Source organism: Anastrepha obliqua, chromosome 4 (genome assembly GCF_027943255.1).
Source record: "Anastrepha obliqua isolate idAnaObli1 chromosome 4, idAnaObli1_1.0, whole genome shotgun sequence".
NCBI lineage: Eukaryota > Metazoa > Arthropoda > Insecta > Diptera > Tephritidae > Anastrepha > Anastrepha obliqua.
In genome coordinates this window covers 112986461-113007050 of record NC_072895.1, presented here as the reverse complement: position 1 = coordinate 113007050, position 20590 = coordinate 112986461, and the positions used below count along the sequence as shown (strand labels likewise).

General features: G+C 35.1%; 1 protein-coding gene across 1 annotated transcript in view; it reads right to left on the bottom strand.

Moving 5' to 3' along the window:
• LOC129244698 (transient-receptor-potential-like protein) overlaps positions 1-20590 on the bottom strand; it is a 47970-nt gene that overhangs the window by 7474 nt on the left and 19906 nt on the right. Inside the window, exons 4-10 of the mRNA XM_054882484.1 lie at positions 13347-13489; positions 10611-10791; positions 10055-10246; positions 8652-8886; positions 3950-4223; positions 1797-2189; positions 557-752 (exon numbers count right to left, since the gene is read on the bottom strand). Coding sequence (XP_054738459.1) covers positions 557-752; positions 1797-2189; positions 3950-4223; positions 8652-8886; positions 10055-10246; positions 10611-10791; positions 13347-13489 — 1614 coding nt within the window. The remainder of the gene's footprint in view (positions 1-556; positions 753-1796; positions 2190-3949; positions 4224-8651; positions 8887-10054; positions 10247-10610; positions 10792-13346; positions 13490-20590) is intronic.

The window sequence follows — 20590 nt, the reverse complement described above, 5'->3', positions numbered from 1 at the left end:
AATAAATTTATTTATTTTTGGTCAACGCGCCGCTGCATCCTTCGTTTGCTTTCATTGCGCGTACGTGACAAACGACCAGACGGTCTATGACAATTGGCCGCGTACGCTATGCGTCGAACACGTCCTCCCCGGTTGTATTGGGCGGCAGCAGCGTATTCCATTTGGAATGGATAATCAGCGCATTCTTTTTGTGTAACGCCGCCAACACCCCTTTCTTGTCTGTTTGTCTTCTTTTATGTCAACCGTTCAGTGATGACAAAATGATGTCGGCGGACATTGAACGGGGTGGTATGAAATTTCATGGAATTGCATGCAAGATGCCTTGCTGAGCTGCTGAGTTGCTGACATAACAACTCAACAGTTTGCGCCCATTCAGTCTTTAATACCAACCCACTTTCATCCAAACTTCACAAACTCTGCAATCGCGCATATTTTATGCTGCTCAAAGTCTACTTGACTTTTCGTTCTGTCTTGTCGTTTGTCAGTGCGCTTGTCTTTTCCTTCCTCGCTATCTCGTGACTTCATTCTTTCATTCATTTAAACAATTCCAACTTACATCAATCATTGCGTATGAATTGGACATCATGGCTATGAGTAGATTCAGCAGTACAATCACATTGATGACACTGTACGAGCCGAACATCAGCAAGCCCCAGAAGCGAGTATATGACTTAATGCCCGTCAGCTCGAAATCGGAAAGACCAACCATGCCGAAACTGGCCCAGAAGAGTGATTGCGATGACTCGAAAAGGCTGGAACGAGAAAAAAGAATACATTTGAAATGAAATATTGAAAGGAATGTGTGCGGTGAATGGGTAAAGGATAATTGGGACGAAACGGAGGCGGATATGATGGCGAGCAAATGAAAGATTATTCATAGATGGAGGTGATGACGAGGAAAATATACGAGTTTCAATCTGTACTGTATTGAATAATATTGAAGAAAGTGATGAAAGGGATGGCATGCAATGGCTGGGAAAACCACATGGAAGGGTAACGTACCGCTTCAATGATGTGGGGGTTGTAAAGTTGTGTCACACATAGCGGGCCGGCTGAGTAAAGCCGGAATATTGAACTTAAAGTATACCTACTCGAAAGCACTTCTGTTTACACTCATCTGCAGCTGAAAATTAGTTACTGTAAACTCCATCAACTGCAATGACCTGCTCCAGCTAGAGCCGAGACCTAACTCAGTCGGTGCTATGATCCAAATTTATATCCAGCCAAAAATTGGTAATTCAGTTTCATTCACCAAACTTTTATGCGAGATGAATTATGCTGTTACAACAACAACGAACTAACTCTTCTCTGTTCATTGTGACCATCATTTCAAAGACGGTGGTCTTCAAGACCACCTTAGTGATATAAAGATTGCGTTCACCATTGCTTCTACTACGACAGATATTCTCTTCCAGCGGACGCGAGCTGCATCTAGCTCTAAGAACTGTCTCTAGCCATGCCCATGGAAAGTCCGGAGACCCTGCTCGAACAAGTAAGAAAACGCGACGTCATCAACACTGCTGAACGACGTTAAACGATTTCACTATCGCAGCTCTTCTGCCCTGCTTCGGACTCAGCCTTGCACCAGCACCTTCCATCACGTCTGCTGCCCTACCGAAAACAACACACTAAAATTATTTCCCTATTATCTACCTTGGCCTAATGCCACTACTGCAGATCTCCTTAAATGTTTTCCGGATTTACCCCGATGATCCTGTATTTGGAATTGGTATACAATAAATATCTCCATTGACCCGTCGAACTATCCAACCTCACATACACTCGCTCATACTCACTTTCCGAAGCGTCGCCATTTCATACATGAATCACCATTACCAGCCCAATCCGCCGCACCGTCTGGCAGACTGTAGCATTTGCTCTTCTCCAAGTCGGCAAAATACCAAAGCAATTGATTCAAGCCACAAGCGAAGGCGAATAATACTAGCGAGTAGATGAAGAAGAACTTTACAATGTCAATAACCATACGTCCGAGCGAGATCTGAAGTGGTCCCAAATGTGGATTGATCGAGAAAAGATGCACCAATTTGAGTGCTGAGAAAACATTCGCTGCAGCGAGCAATCCTTCGGCGATTAGTTGCGGATCGTAGTCGTCCCATTTCTCGCGTGGCACAAATGCCATTTTCGGATCGTGGGTGATTTCACTGGTTTGCTGAATGTAGGCGATAAATCTGTGGGGAGTGTAAGGAGAGTGTGAGTATTTTCTTTTTTTAAGTAGATATTAAAAATGTGTTAAGAAATCATTTTGAAATAATTAAGTGATGAAGAAGCGGATTTTTCAGAAGGCTTTAATTTGTACAAAGATTTTCGAAAAAAAAAACACATTTTGCGCAGTTATTAAGAATTTCGGATTTTTTATTAGAGAGAACGCAAGTTGCGTACCTCAGCTATTAAACTTAGCTAATCTTATCAAGCTATTGATGTAAATTACAAAAATTATAAACTTAATTTGATATGAGTACATTATCTAAGTATAGTATTTTTACAGAAATGATTTTGGAGTAATATTTTCGGAGTAATAATTTTCGGAGTAATGTTTTTCGGAGTAATATTCTTCGGAGTAATATTTTCGGAGGGTTTTTGTTTTAGTAAATTTTTTCGGTGTCATTTTTCGGATGCCCACGTTTCCAAGTTTTTGATTAAAGAATATTTAAAAAGTTTTAATGTTCAAAAAAATTCAAAAATGCTAGTACAACATTTTTAGTCTGCAATAGCCGTTCTTAAAAAATGTTAAATGCTTCCCGAGTAGATAAATTTTAGAGCAAAAATTTCGATGTTCAAGTTTTGGGGAACATTTTTCGGATATTCGTTTCTTTCAATCTTAAATAATTAGAGCAACGTTTTTAAATAGAATTTTTCCGAATATTCATTTTTCCTCCATTTTGAAAATCATCGTACAGTTAACACTTCGGGAGTGTTTTTTAAGAATGTCTTTAACGAGATTAAGCATCGTTTTAAAGCAAAAATATTGGGAGTAAAAGCTTTCGGAGTAAAATTTTTCGTAGTAACTTTTTCGGAAAACCTTTAAAAATAACGCTTTTTCTCTCTTTAGAAAATAATATTACGCCTTGGAAAACAAATGGCATAGATTATGGAAGTGTGTAACTTTGGTATAAATTTAAAGGTTTTTTTGGATTAACCCTTTCGCTACATCTTTTTATTGCGCCATCCAAAAAATCCAAATTTTTGTCTGAGTATTTATTTTAGGACCAATCACAATACAAATAATTTTTTTTTGTTGTTGTTTGTTAAGTGCTTTTTTTTTAATGTTGCCATATGGCAACAAATATTTTGTATTGCAGCTTTTAAAGCTGCGAGCGAAAAAATATTTATATGCCAAATGACAGAATGAACATTTTTATATATACTTTATTCAAAAATTGTTGAAAACATTTGCCCAAAATGCCTCAAAAATCTAAAAATGCAAAATACAAATTTCAGAGTGAAGTGCTAGGTATATGCAAGAAGGCTTTCTTTAAAAATGTTGTATTACCGATATATAATGGGCGGTTATTATTTATTTTATTTCTGTTTAACCATTGAACTTAAATTTTTGAAAATATGTAACAAAAAAGTTGATATTTTTTACAAGAGAGTGTTGACGGCCTTTTAAAGTTTACTGTTGCCATATGGCAACAATATCGCGAAAGGGTTAAGTCACCTTGCAGTAACAAATTTGGGAGTAGAAATTTTCGGAGTGTTTTTAATACTTAAACTCTTTTTGTTATTAAATACTAAAATTGACGGACAATGCAAGTTGTATTAAAGGATTAAATCTTTAACCAATGTTAATTCTTATTTTTTATAAATTCAGTTCTTTCACAAACATTTAATGTACAACCATTTTTTCCTTAACCACTTTTGGACTACATTAGTCCTTCAGCAAATTTATACAGAATTTCCGTCTTCTTCAAACTTAATTTCCACTTACCTCAGACACATGACGCTCACGTACAAACTGTTGCGCAGAAAATCAATAAAATTCCACATATTCCGCAAATAACTCCTCATGCCCACCGTAAATATCTCCTGCACCTCCTCCCACATGAAGCCGAACACATAGAAGACCACAAGCAACTCCAACTTGGTCGGTCCCTTGCCACGTTGACGCAGCTGTTCCTCGGCCAACGCTTTCCGCATGCGCTCGGTGCCGAAAAGATTTATAACATCGTCGTCGGCACGTTGTGAGACCAGGATTAGTATAACTGTTTGCCAAAGGGTGTATGGCAAAAGGAAGGGAGGAAGGCGAGGGAGGAGAGAAATGCATGCGATATGGTAAGATTCAAGGACAGCGTTTAGAGCATGCGGCCAAAGTGCCACAGTCAGCAAAAAATATAGAATAAAGAAACAGAGATAAATATATTGAATAAGTGCCGCCAAAATGACAAAAGTGCATAGAAAGTAAATTTAGAAATTGAAAAATATTGTAGAAAATCTTTTCATGCTGCCAACGTGGCATGGCTTTGATAAGTAGTTATTTGTTGCGGCTGTCAAGTGCTTGTAGCCGTCACAGTCAAAGCACTTCATGTACCCCCACACCCACACACGCACACACTTTCGAGCACAAATGCACCGTAAGTCTATAAATACGAGTATCATTTTCTTTTTCTTCTTTACCGACTCTACTTGACCAATGTTTTCAGTCTGTGTGCTCTCTTAGCTGTTCCAAGCTGACAGTTTTGAGCTACACATTTTTATCATTTCTAGTGTAATTTTTATTTCCTTTTGCTTTAACCGCTGCTGTTGCTATGTTCGCTGAGTGCTGATTCTGCTTCAGCAATTGCTGCCACATTCCCGTGGGTATTAACTTCAACCACACAAGTATTATTGCCGCTGTCTGTTTTACTTGATTGGATAATGTTCATGGATGGGTTTGTAAATGTTTGAAAAATTCTATTCGACTGACTTCTGCAGAAACTAAATGAAAAGAGGGATAGACCTTGCACTTTCGGTACCACTTTCCTGCTTAAACCAGACTTAGATTCTTTAGGTAGGCAATTCTTTAATGAATCAGAAGATATTAGCACTGTGAGAATCAGAGGCCTTCTGAAGTTTATAAACTTTGGTTTAAAAGATTCACATTCGCATCAGGAGAGTTAAGGACAAGCCTTCGTGCGATTCGTAAAAGCCTATGAACGTTAGTGTGCTGCTTAGTGGGCAACCGCAAAAACCTAACCTGACCTATCCTCCTGCCCAATTCTCATTTCCTAAAATTTTATTACTAAAAAAATCTAAAAAATAACCGCAGCCAGAATTAACTTCCTAACACCTCAAGCTCTCAGAAGTTTGTACTCGTATCTACTACTTTTGATGAACATAAACATTTTTTTTTCGCTACCATGGCAAACCGAAAAATTTCCCTAAAAATTTTGCAGCAAACTAAGCCTTCGTTTATCTTTCACTTGCGTGTCACTCTTCTGCCTAACTATCGAAATTTGACATGACAACAGCAAATCAGATTTGGGCAGACAAGTGCTAATAACCACTGCAGGGAAATATTTATTTTATATGCTCATAAGAGACTCAAACTATTAGCAAAAGTGACTAGTAGCAAATATGCCATTAGCAGAAAATTTAATGGACTGGAAAGATTGTTGTACTTAAGTCTTTAGAAAATCAGAAAATCTTCCAAAAATGATGGCCACTGATAGAGAGGAAGCACTAAAGAATTTCGTGTATATATATGAAGATTGATGGAATGTACGTTGGTTAAAATGTTGTTACTTGCATCACGGCAGACAGGCCAACAAGAAACTGTGTATTGGCTGAGAAAAGTAAGCAAGTGTCATATATTTTAGTGCGTAGAAATGAAGTAAAAAGAATATATTTTCGTAAACTTAAAGTTGCTCATAGATAGAAATTTATAAGTTGCAATACAGAGTTTGCTATTATAAAAAATACTTTATTTCGTCTAATTGGTTATTTTAAATAGTGGCTGATACTACATAGAAAACAGCATTAGAATTTTGAATAGCGTAAATTTATTTTAAAATGCCATTATAAATTTGAAACTATGAAGTTGCGGTCATTTGAGTTGTGACATCTTTCTAGTATTAAGGAAATACATAAGTAGATTAGTATATATAAGTATATAATATTATATATCCCACACTTAGAGTGACACAAGATGCTTTTTTATGAGGCTCGGTTCACATGAAAACACATATTTAGTAAAACAGATTTAAAATTTTAATAAAAATACAATTTGAATTCAATTTAGTAGAGGTGTAGCTAGTCAGGGTATGAAGGAATTCCAGAATACTCCTTGTCCTCCTATTCACTTGACATGAGATACCCCACATGGGTTGCAGTACGTGGCAAACAAGTCTAATGTACCCTCCTAAAAACATCACTTCGATTTTGGTATACATATCTTAAAAAACTAAAAATTGTAAGAATCACAAGAAAAAATTTCTACCAAATAAAATTGCTCCAATTTTTCTTTTTTTTTTTTTTGTAGCTGTAATGATGGTAAAAGTTCTATAGGAAACACTTATTTGGTTGATCGAAATTATTTTTTTTTAATTAACAATAATTTTCGTTCTAGGAACAAAATTAATACTCATATTTTCAACAGTATTTTAACGCATCTTTAAAACCAAAAATTTTTTTATATTAAATCTTATTATTTTTTTTCAAATTCCTACAATTTTTATTTGTTAATAATCCTCATTCATTTAATTTTTTTAAACGATATTAAAAGAATAAAAAAATATAAAAACTATTGTCGAAAAAAATATTTTTTTTTTAATATTTAATACATATTTTAAAAAATTAAAAAAAAAATATAGAGTAAAAAATAAATTTTCTACAAAAAAATGAATGTAATGATGTTAAAAGTTCTATAGAAGTTCTATTTTTTTGATCCAAACTATTTTTGTTTTAATTAATATTAATTTTCTTTTTAATTTTTCTCAAATTTCTACAATTTTTATTTTCAATAACCCTCAAGCTTTAAATTTTTTTAAATGATATTAAAAGAATAAAAAAATATAAAAAATTTTGTCGAAAAAAATATTTTTCTTTTTATCAAAAAAAGAAATTTCTACGAGAAAAAATTGTTCCAATTTCTTTAGTTTCTTTAGCTGTAATGATGATAAAAGTTCTACAGAAAACATTTATTTTGCTGATCGAAATTGTTGTTTTGTAAAAAAACTAAATTATTATTTTTTAATTAATACAATTTTTTCCTAAACATTATTAATTTTTTTCTAATATTTTTCTTCTTAATTTTTCTCAAATTTCTACAATTTTTATTTTTTATTAATCCCCAAGCTTTGAATTTTTTTAAACGATATTAAAACTTTAATAAAAAAGAACAAAAGAAATATAAAAACACGTCGAGAAAAATACATTTTTTGAATATTTTAATACATATTTTAAAAAATTATAAATTTAAAAAAAATTTTAAGAATCAAACAAAAAAATGTCTACCAATAAAGTGGTTCCGATTTCTTTCTTGTTTTTACCTTTTTTTATTTTTAATTTTTTTTAAATTGTTACAATTTTAAGTTTTTAATACTCCTCAATTATCAATTTTTTTTAAACGATATTAAAACTATAATAAAAAGCATATATAAAAAATATTGCCGAAATTTCAAAAATTTTAATCTTTTTAATATTTTAATACATATTTTAAATTTTTTTTAAATTCTCCAAAAATTTTGAGAGTAAAACAAAGTGTCTACCAAACGAAAAGTAATGGTTAAATTTTTTTTCTTCTTTTTAACTTCAATAATGGTAAAAGTTCTATAGAAAGCATTTATTTTATTTTGTCTTAGACCAAAATTTATTTCACTGGCAATTAAAAAACAAACAAAACTAACACACAAAGGACTAAAAGTATCTACCGTATTTTGCCAATAACTCAATATTTCCTCCACATTTTGTAAATTTATGCTGCTTTATATTCAAGCCTCCTCAACAAATTTCATCAAAATTAGGGTATTGAAGTTTTTAGGAAAGTACACTTCACGTGTTTTGCGCCACATGTGAGTCATGTGTTGAGCATCTCTCGCAAATTTGTTTAAAATCCTTATTTAAAAAATCTGCATTTAAATTTTCTTCTAATCCTCATCGCTACACTCAAACTGTTCCTAGATATCACATCCCTTCATTCCTGCATTCGATCAGCAGTCACTTTTTAGGTAGGCAGCGATTACGTTACGTTTCCTTTTATTAACCAGAAATTGTAAGAAGAGCAGAGTATCTCAACTAACACAACTACAGTAAGAGCTTAACTGGATACTGCTGCTTTTAGAACCACTCAAACAAAGGAAACTACAAAGCAACAGTAGTTAGTTTAACAATCCTCAGCTAATACCACACAACACATACATATGGAGGCATGCGAGTAGGCACTGAGAATTGCACATACATTCGTAAAGCGCTTGAAGTGATTAACCAGAAACTGCACAATCAGCAACTGAGTAGAGGGGCGTAAGGCTCACTCAACAAAGTTGGTTGTATGTATCACTTTATGTCCACCATACACACACACACATGCTTCTGATTTCGAATTGTTGCACACACTAATACACCTACGTCTATATTCACGTGTGTAGCTACACACACACATGCTTACACCTAGCACATTCCTTTACTCATTACAATGGCACTGGTATGCTACTTACACAGGAAGAACAGATAGGATGAGGCGTGTATGAGAAATTTCATAAACGGTTTACGCATCAGGATGCCGGTTCGGCAATTCGGTGCGAACATGTAAATCATGCAATAGACCGGAAATAGTACAGCCACTTGTATGATACACCAGAATTTCTCGAATAAACTTTTGCGCCTAAAACCAGGCAAACCATCATACCAAATGGCGGAGAGTAATTGCTGGATGTTCGAGTGGGCAACAAACTGAAATGATACAGAGAGAAGGAGACAGAAACGAATTAGTGAAAATATAATTATTATCGTGCAAATATTCACTAAAACTATTTCAATATTTGGTTTTTCGAAACCGATTTTTTCTCATTTTTTTCTTATTAATACTCAGCAATCCCTTAAACTTTCTTAGTGGAAACTTCAAGTAATATTCAAATACGTACAGCCAATAAACGAAAATTTAACTTATTAATGTTGTAATGTAATGACGCTTCGAATGATTGACAAGTGGGCGTAATATATCAACAAATGACTGCGGATGCTAGCGCTTCGCTTTACGCGCAGTATTTTGCACAGATTTTTCATTGGTTTGCTGTACTGATTTGAATATTATTCGAAGAGTTAGGGGAATTCTACTAAGAAGATTAAATAAAATAAATTGAAATAAATATTCATAAATCAAAATAAATAAACAACAATAATAAAAAAAAAATTCCAAAGGTTTGACAAAAATTACAAAAACAAAACAACAAAAATGAAAAATGTTAGATGCTTTAAAAAATTACAAAAAACATAATGTTTTCTCGAAAAATATTTAAAAAACATATCTAATAAAAAAACAAATATTAAAAAATAAAAAATTGTATCCTTAAAAATTCAGAAAAAAGTAAATAATAAATGTGAAAATGTTGAAAAAACCAAAGGTATATAATTTCAAAAATCTGTGCTAAACTTTTCGATATTAAATAACTTTTTGCAGGAATTGGCGTCAATGTCCAAAATAAAGGGTTTTTCAATAAGGGCGGGTAAATGTTGAAATGGAATAAAATGGCGTTTGCTGTGTGGCACGTAGCGCCGTCCTGCTGGAACCACATGTCGTCTAGGTCCATATGGATCAATATGGGCCATAAGAAATTGGAAGGGCCATCACGTCTACCGAAAAATGGGTGCAATGCGCGCAACGTTTCCGTTAATGAACACTCATTTTGATAATAAAGTTTTATCATTTGAACGTGGTGTTCAATCGTGTAACTTGCCATGATGATTTGGCATAAACAACTGAATAATAAACAAAAGATTTGACAGATGTCACCGAAACAAAATGGCTGCCACAGGGCGCCAAAATCGACCCACGCCAATTGAAAAACCCTATACTTGCATCACTTCACATGAGATCGCTCTAAAGTCACTTGCAACTCACCTTCTTTTGCTTATATGCAATTGCCTGTTCAAGGCGTGACAGGCTCATGCGATCACCTGGCTCGTAAGTGGATAGCTCTGGGTCGTAGTTGAGTATAATAGCCAGTTCATTGGAGGTACGCGTTTGATCTAGCAGATTGACGGCAAATTTTTGGCACTGGCGACGCAGCTCCATATACTCAGCTTTGCATTCCTGAAAAAAATGAAATAATATATGCATGAAATATTATAAAGTTAGTTGCTTTCAAATACCAATCGATTTTAGTGCAAAATTTGCAAAATTCCCCACTTTAGTCTATTGGTTATGATCTTAGAAAAAGAAATTAAAAATAATAAAATAATAAAAGCATGGCTGAGTCCATTGGACATAAAATAGATTACGTAAAATGATAAAAGAAGAAGTCTAAATGTCCTATATGACATACTTTGCGTTTTTCTGAATACTTCACTTATGCACGTAGTTATGCAGGCCTAATTAAGACTGATTATTTAGTAATCTAGGTACATAATTTAAATAATGTTTAAGCCTTAGAAGTATTTCGTCAACTTTTTCTCACCTGCTCTGTAAAGGCCAAATTACGTAGTTCCCATGACAGCTGGAACGCCGTGAGTATTGGATCATTCGAGGTGAGACAAATCAGCGAAGGACTCGCCAGAGCCTTATAAATATTAACGCGTGACAGTGAATGACGTAAGGAGTCCTCGTTAGACTGACGCACGCATTCATCACAACCGCAACTGCAGAAGAGGAGAGATTATAATAAATTAGTTATTTTAGACGCGTATTATTTAGGAAATAAATGAGTTAAATTCAAAGCTAAAAGTTGTTCAGCGTTGAGAAATTGAAAAAGTAAACGATTAGGGTATCAATTCTATTGCTAGAACTTAGTTGGCCGAACGAATATTAACCTTCGGAAAGTTTTAGAGAAACCCCAAAAATTACAATAAAAGAAGAAAATTATACATCTATAAATTCTTAAGGTATTCATGTGAAAGCTTTGGGGCTGACACTTGAGTGAAACACCTGCAAAAAGGAGCTATCAGATTACGCAACAGAAACATTCTGGTCTGTTTGACTTTGGAGTTTCCACGATAACTTGCCTGACTTGCAACACTTTATACGCTACTACATTTGTACATAAATTGGACTCATTGTTGCAAATGAGCAAAGTGGACTAACCACGTTCATCTAACTTATAATGATGATTTTAAAAAATCTGAAAACAATACTTCTAATTTTCTGTTCTTAGGCAATGGAATAAGTGCTCGCGTCCCGGGCGGAAGCGACTATTCCCGTAATTTTTTTATCGTGAAATATGGTTTACTAAGAACAACTAGCTAAAAAAATTCTGAGATTTTTACCTCCCATCTCATGTTATGGTAACCAGCTAAGGCCTTGAGGCTAGGCCATTTCCTATTGGTGAACTGCCCCATTTGTATGAATCTCATATATAAAAATAAATGTTTGTCTGTATGTCATCGATGAACTCCAAAACTACTGGACCCATTGTTATAAAAATTAGCATATATATGTATTTTTCCACGGAGAAGGTTTGTAGAATATGCGCATTGATGCCACTCTCCACCAGGTGGCGCTGCCGAGTAGCAACTTTTGCCCCGTTCAACCGATTGTCATGAAAATCAGTATGACCATGTATTTTTACACAGAGGAAACGAATATGACATGTTCATAGACGCTAACAAGCCACTGGTGCAACTGGGAATACCTGCTTCAAACCGACCTGCAAACAATCTTTTCGATCGTGATTTGCAACGAGAAAGACACTATGATTCTGACGAACTGGGGACATTCGTTAGAACAAATCTTCCGCAGTTGATTCCAGGGCAACGCATTGCATTTGACGCAAATATGCGTGCAATCACAGAACTAAGCGGTGGACTGTTTTTTATAGATGCGCCCGGTGGTACAGGCAAGACTTTTCTTTGGCAAGCAAACGATCACAAGATAATATTGCACTGGCTATTGCATCATCTGGAATTTGTAAAACACTGAGGCACCAACATGAGTAAAAGCTCTGGAATGGGAAAATTACTCCAAACGTGTCAAATTCTCATATGGGACGAATGAAAAAAGGTCTCACAAGAAAGCATTGGAAGCGCTTGACCGTACACCGCGAGATTTGAGAGGAAGCAGACGGATCTTCGGTGGCGCACTCATTTTATTGTCTGGTGATTTTCGACAAGCACTGCCCATTATACCACATTCAACACCCGCTGGTGAACTTAATGCATGTCTGAAATCATCAGTTCTATGGCGTCATTTACAGAAATTAACTCTGAAAACTAACATGCGTGTACAACTACAACGGGATGCATCGACTGGAAATTTTTGCAAAGCAAATATTGGATATTGGAAATGGCCGAATGGAAATTGATGAATCTACTCAATGTATCACCCTGCCAGCAAACTTCTGTAAGATCGACGAATTGGTGCAAAAAGTTTTCCCAAACATTGCACAAAACTACAAAAGCCCTCAGTGGCTCAGTACGCATGGTATATTAGCAGCCAGAAACATCGATGTCAATACCATCAACTTCACCATTTAGCACGGAATACCCGGAAACGACAACATATAAGTCCATCGATACTGTGGAGAATCAAGACGAGGTTGTCAACTATCCAACTGAATTCTTGAATTCGCTTGATTTGCCAGACATGCCGCCGCTCGTTCTTACATTGAAAATTGGCGTAGCTATTCATTCTTCTTCGAAGCAAAAATCCACCACGACTTTGCAACGGAACCAGACTCTCAGTTAAGAAAATGCTGAACAATGTTATCGAGGCAACAATTTTGACTGGAAAATTCAAAGGTGAAGACGTACTGTTGAGACGTATTCGAATTCAAACGTTAACAGTTCCCGGTGCGACTCGTTTTCGCAATGACTATTAACAAAGCACAAGGACAATCGTTACCAGTGTGGGGATTAAATTTGGAGAGTCCTTGGTTCTCACATGGACAGCTCTATGTGGCTTGCACCACGTGTCGGAAAACCTTCTAATTTATTCGTTTACGCACCAGATGGAAAAACAAGAAATATTGTGTATCCCACAGCACTTAAATAAACATCGAATTGAAACTAAACTTTGTAATGTCACTTTTTTCTTCGAAATAAACAAAATCAATAAACTGGTTTAGAATGAATTGAATATTTGTGTACTGATTTTCCTTTAAAGTTATTTTTCTTAAATTTATTTTAGTTGTTGGCGTAGCAACGCGCGCCGGGTACAGCTAGTTTGTATTAGATTTATTCCCAATGTTACTCATACGTACCGTATGTCGTGTGGAGTTGGCACGGCGGCGCCACGATCCAGCAATATCTTTAAAATTTCAAAATTATTTTTGTGAGCAGCTAATATGAGTGGCGTAATATCAGGCGGAAACATCGCTGTGTTGATATCCACTTTTTGCCAACTCTGGAAAGATATAAAAGGGAAGAAGGAATTGTATGAGTGAAAATTCAAATGGAAGTAAGAAAGGGTAAGAAAATAAGAAGAATGTTCAGGAGATAATACAAGGAAATAAAGTGAACTAAAATGAATTCCAATGCAATGAAAAAACAAGACATCAGGAAGTATTAAATTCACTCTTGAAAATTTCAAAAATTCTGTCCATAAGCCAAGAGGATGCTGTGAGTTATTTTGTCAAAAGTGATCCGTGTTTAATGCGATGTAATTAAATAAACATTCATCATCATGAATGCTAAATGTCTTTATTACAATGGAAGTAGCATTAAACAAATTCAATTAATATTTATGCAGTAAGCAGAAATTTATATGGAAGATTTGCGCCATTGCTGCGGAACGGAGCGTAAAATACTTAAACAAGTCATTTTTGTACTTCCGTTTTTTAACTTCATCTTGAATAAAGCGTGCTCTAATGCATAATAAATTAAAAAAAAATAAATGACATAATACATTTGTTTTTAATTTTATTTTCATTTGCAGCTAAGTACTTCTTTTACTATATTATATGATATGCAACATTATGCTATGTTAGTTTTCAAAGTTGATAGTGGAACCATTAAAGCTAGATCGATAAATACACTTTTTATTCTTATTACGGTCACGACTGTGAAGTATCATTTACGAAAGAGCATTATTCCACTTTTACAAAATCAAAAAATTTTAAAACAAAATCGAAAAACATTTCTACTGTACTTTTAGTACTATTAATAAACAAGAAACAATTCACTTTCTTAATATCTAAAATACAGTCCTATTAGTAGATCACATTTTTTAATCGGTAGTAGACAGAGACCGTTTGAGATATAAAATACAATAAAAAAATATTTCCGTCCGGAGTATTTTTGTAAAGCTTTTAAATAATATAATCTAAATCTGAATAATAAATCTAAGTGAGCCCAATCAGTAAAAATGCGACGCAATCGATGACCATTTGGCCTCAATTCTTGCACGAACGGTTCTTTTAGACACGTAAGCCAAGATCTTTTCGTAAAATATATTTTTTCGAATATACAGGGTGAACGACATGAAGTGTTACCTATTCAAAACACCATAACTTTTTTGTGTGAAATTAGTTTTTATTGATTTCAAAGACAAAATTGTTCAAAAATGATTACAATTTTCACTTTAGCTCGATATGAGCACCTTTTGCCTTGACTATAGCCTTCAAATGATCAAAAAATGAGTTGCATGCGGCACGAATGTGATCATGAGGTATTTTGGCCCATTCTCGCATAATCGCTTTTTTCAGCGCATCCATACTGGCATATTTTTTAGTCCTCACCTTGCTCTCCAAAATAGACCAGATGGAATAGTCCATCGGATTTGTGTCTGGCGAATTCGAAAGCCATTGTGTGGACGAAATGAAGTGTGGAACATGATTTTTTAACCAGTCTTTGTTCACACGAGCTTTATGAGCCGGTGCCGAGTCCTGTTGGAACGTCCATGGTCTACGACCGAAAGGTTTCCGTGTTTCATCAGAAAACACAATGTTAGGAAATTCGCCACGTTCGTGCAAGCACAACAACTCCTTTGCTCTTTCGCACCGAACTTTTTTTTGCTGAGGTGAAAGATCGTGTGATTTTTGGAACTTGTAAGCCTTGACCTTGAACTCTTTTTTCAATGTACGTCTAATGCTGTCTTGCGATATTTTCAGTTCTTTGGCCAAGTCGAACCTTCACTTTCCGAACCATTTCTGGCGTTGTTGCGATTTTTTTTGGTCCACTTTCATAGCGTTTTGCAATGCTACCGGTATCATTGTAACGTTTTATAGTGCGATACACAAACATTTTATTCACTTTGAGGTGACTGAGCTCACGAACAATGGCTGGTTGTGATTTTCCAGACAAATATAATGCAATCACACTATTACGTTTGAATTCCATCACAGAAAAAAAAATTCAACAAAACAGAGACGCAAAAGCTTTTGATGGCTTATAAACAATATATTGAATTATTGAATATATTCAATTCATGATAGCTCACCAAACCTTACCAAACGGAAATACCAACAAAATTTGCCAATCTCAGCTTTCTTTTTTCGATAGTTATTGCTATTGATAGTTCTCATGCAGCTAAAAAACACTTTATTATATAAATGCACTCACAAATTTCGTAATATAAAGCCCAAGTCAGACACTCAAATGATCTTATTACAGACTGAGCTTTATTCTTTTTTTTTCATTTTATTCTTTTTTTTATATGATTTTTCTTTTTAATAATTTAATCTCCATGAATATTATTTGAAATTATTATTTTAACTTATTTTATTATTCATATTAAAACAATATTTATTTTGCATACCTCTCAGGAAATTTTCAGTGCCACAGCCGCGGCGATAAATTTCCTTTTTTTATTTCCTAAATTTTTTAAACCCTCATTTAAGAAAATAAGGGAAATAACTTTTCGTGACTTAAAACTCTTGGCAAAAAGATGTATTTCCTCAAATGTATGACACACAGATAAATATGCAAATACTCATTTGATTGAATGTTAAATGACTACCTATTAGCCACACCTGAATGCCTCACCAGGTCGTGTGCAGCTGAGTGAAAGTGCGTTTGTGGTAAACTGGTAACTGTGTCAACTGGCAAGCGAATCTGCACAGCCTACACACCTAATAAAAACTGCGTAACAAAGTCAAGGACAAAACGTCGCGACTGCCTTCACGCATCACTCCACTTCACGCCTTTTTATTCCGCCGCTCGTCACATTAAGTGCCTAATCAAGCGTTGCATGGCGTTTGCGACAATAATCTGCAAAGGTGAAAGGATATGCGGGAAATACGCAAAAGATATGTGAAGCCAATTGTGGCATAAATATTTACGCAGCCAGTCAACTTCGTGCATATGAAGAGAAGCGGTTTTATGAAAACAGATGAGCACGTGTGCAGGTATGTATGAATACGATAAAAAGTACTTATATACAAATGAATCGAAACCGTAAAAATAGCTCAATGAATGCCTACCTGCAGTAATGAATATATGAATAATTGCTTGCTGAGGCAATCGAATGCGTTCTGACTGTATTTAGGTATTCATGCGTTGTCATAGGCATATTTACACACATTCATATGCGCAGCTTATTTTGCTAATTCTACACTGCGCTCTTCGCAACTTGCTAATCATTCATAATTCTGAATTATGTCTCGACACACCTAAGCTGTGGCGCCCAGGCGTATACGCAGCTTTTATGTTTATATAATAAATGTAGATATTCTATATATATTTACATACATGCTAGTTGCGTGAATAAGTTTAAATGGAACTGAATGTAGAAGAGAATTTTTTTATATTTTATTTTTACTATATTTTTGTAAAGGCGCCTGTTTGCTACTCTAATTGATTGTTGCTCACTGCATTTAAGTGAAATTCGTAAACACTGAAACCCATTTTGAGACTGTCATAAAACTGAGCCGCTAATTGATAAAATTGCATTACATTCCTTTCAGATATAAAATAAATACGCATGTGAATTGTTTTCGTTTTATTTCTATGATAAAGTTAACTTAGTTCGGTTTGACCAACTTAAAACAAATAAGAGTTTTATTTTGTTCAATAAATTTCGCCAATTTCGAAAAAAAAAATTAATAATTCCGAGATTGATTATTCGCAAAATTTATTTTTAACAGCTTGAGAACTTAAACGTTAACACGGAAAAAAATGTTGGAAATTGGAATAAATTCCCATATGTGCGAGTGGAAATGAATGGTCCCTTTGATCAGTCTGTTTTTCAGTCTACTTTTATAGGTAAAGGGCGCTGTATGGCAAGTAGCGCCGTCTTCACGGATCCAAATGCTGTCGATGTGGAAACAAAAATTCAGTCAGCATGGCGCGGTGGTGCTGGCCATTCTACATTTCGAAAGGAAATAAGGACGGATGATGCAGCCACTGATCTATGAACTTCTGGAGCAAACTACATTTTTTTTTTTTCAAATAAATCTTCACAATTTGGAAACGTTGTTCTGGCGTTAAGCGATGCATGATGATTTGCCAAACTTTCTTGAACTGCAATGCGAACATAGTTTACCATTCTCACAGCTATCAAACCATAGGTTAGCGTTATCAATAGTTCTCAAATAGCTAAACAAACACCCGATAATTATACCTCTAACTATTATCATCCCTTACCTCTCTAAGACAACATAAGGCGTCTTCGATTCGTCACTTCCACTTGACGAAAAATTTGCAGGTGAAGGCAGCATCAACGTTATAAAGCGAGATTCGCCACTAGCGAGTATGGTTATGCCTCATAAAATTCGTATAACTTACTATTTTCAATGCCGCGAACTTTTTTTCTAATGAAGTTTTCAAATCCCATCGTGCTCACATTCCCTGGAATTGCTAGGTTTTAGTTAAAGTCCGAAAGAATATTGGGAAACACGAGAACACAAAGGGAGTTGATAGCGCACGAGCACTACAAATAAATTTTTTGAAGACTTGAGATCCTACTAATATTCATACCAAGGAAATGAAATTTTTCCTCCTATCAAGTGCTGCCAATATATGGTTATTTAAGCCACTCACTGCATCTGTTCGCCATTTGCCAACGCTCGGCATACTGGAAGTAATTAGATTAAATCGAGAGATATAATTTCAAGCACCTTTTCCCCTAGTAAAACACCAAAAATATTTCAAACACAGTTGAGTTAAGATTTTTAACAATTTTTGTGAGTTATCTAAAATTACTTTGGCTTCTGCTTTCGTCGTGGATTTTTTTTGTTTTATTTAAAAATCTATTTTCACTATGTGATATTCATATCCACAAATTAATATCCATATATATATTTTTTTCTTTTGTGTTCAATGCCTATTAATTTCAAAATACAATCAAAATATGCACACACCCGCCCACACAAACGAAAAAGAAAAAAAATAAGCCACCAGCAAGGGCTTGTCGTCTGTTTGAAAATCTTTGATAAGTACGTGACTAACGAGGCAATTGTCTTAACGAGCCCACAGAAGGGAATGTAGGTAACATTTCCTGTCACTAAAGATCAAGGCATACATAACTGTGCTTACACATACACTGCACATAGATAGAAGTATGTACTTGTATGTGTACTAAATGCTGGTAAATATAGTGTGAAAGAATCCCAATGCAATCATCTGTACTTTCATGGGTGTCTATGTATGTGCGTGTGCCTGTATTTGTTCGCCTTCGATAGTGCCTGTAAGCGCAAGTGTCAAGTGTTGTATTAATAAAGTTTATTGACAGACAGCGTCTCGCTTTTGGTATAAACGCACGCACTACTGCCTGCTGCCTATGTTCAAATGTATGTGTCAAATATCGATTTGAGCACAATTGCTTTTATAGATTTAGACATACATACACATATGTGCTTATACACATGCATCTATCAATCTCAGGATCTCACTATGAATTTCTCTAATGCAGCTTTTCACTTGACATCAGCGCCCATATGGCAGTTGTCAACTCATTAATCGCTGACATTTTGTTGACGTGGCAGAAACGCCTTCAAGAAGTGATGCTTGCATTTTGCAAAAACGCATGTATGTGTGGGTGTGGGTATTAAGCTTACCTCGTAGGAAAAACATGAATTGGTTGAGCACATTTTTGATTTAGAACTAATACGATTTCGAAAATTATGCGTGGTTATTATAATAGGTTAGATTAGCTTTTTGTGGCAGTCGACTTAGATAGCCAATTCACTTAGACCGTTGTGAAGTCACAATGTTACACAGGAACCTTACTGCTTATTTTTTTAATGGAACTGCTTAGATTTCATCCCAACACCGGATCATTCCATAAGAGAATCAAAATGGTATTTTCTTAACAGTTACAGAAGAAGTGTTTTATTGTTTCTGCTTCTTCTTCGCCTCTACAACTTCTACAGTATTCATGCGAAAATATTCCTAGCCTAGATGAGTGCCAACCTAACAGCCAATGACCGCTGACACAAGGCACGACTTTCGGGATATTCTGCCCTGAGAAATAAGAAAATTCTCCTGATCGTTTTTTATCTATTTGCGACCAAATTAGTCTGGTTGTAACACAGGTATTTTCTTCCCTCCATGAAGAATATTATTTGTTACCTTTAATTTGTAAGTTGCCAAAAAAAATTTATTATCAAGCAATGTAAGATTAGTGCCCTTTCTGGCTTTGCAATTTCCTTCAATATGTCGGTTATTATGATGGCTGTGATCAGAAATTCAACCACTAATGCTGAAAGCTGGTCTTATTATAAAATATTGTAACCCTTTATCGCCTCTCAAATGTGATACTTTGTGCCCGAACCTCAACAGGTTTCCAAACAAAAAAAAACTAATTAGAGCGTTAAAAAAGTATAAAAGAAATCTTTCAATGACACTTCATACTACCGTTAAAAAACCTAAAGAATATTCGAAAAATTAATCGAGTTTTCCAGTCTCCAGACTCGTGTTTTCAACCACTACTATTGATTGATGAATTGAATTGTAGTTCATAGATATAATTTGCCGAATTAGTAATGGGCCGAACCTATTAAAAAACGGATACAAGGAGTACTACACAGATAACTACAAACAAGCACCACAGAACTGGTTACTAACTAACCACTTTGGTACTAGTTTCGCACAATTGAAAATTAGATGCCGCGGCGGACAACGAGATACAAGGAGTACTACGCAGATAACTACAAGCAGAGCACCATAGAACTTGGTACTAACTCACCACTTTGGTCCTAGTTCCGAATAATTGAAAATTGCAGCGGCGGACAATTTTTGTTTTTTTATTAACGATTCTTAGACATTGCTTATAAGCGTTGTGCGATGGACAAATAACACCCTCTATGGCATCGACATGTAAAATTCACTATTAGTTCTAAATTCATGGAAATCGAATTCGTTGATATTGATATTTCCTGCAGGGTGAGAACATTTCTGGATATGTGTACTTAAGTGTCTGCTTATACATATATATATATTATATATACATATATATATATATTTGGCGCGTACACCCTTTTTGGATGCTTGGCCGAGCTCCTCCTTCTATTTGTGGTGTGCGTTTTGATGTTGTTCCACAAATGGAGGGACCTACAGTTTCAAGCCG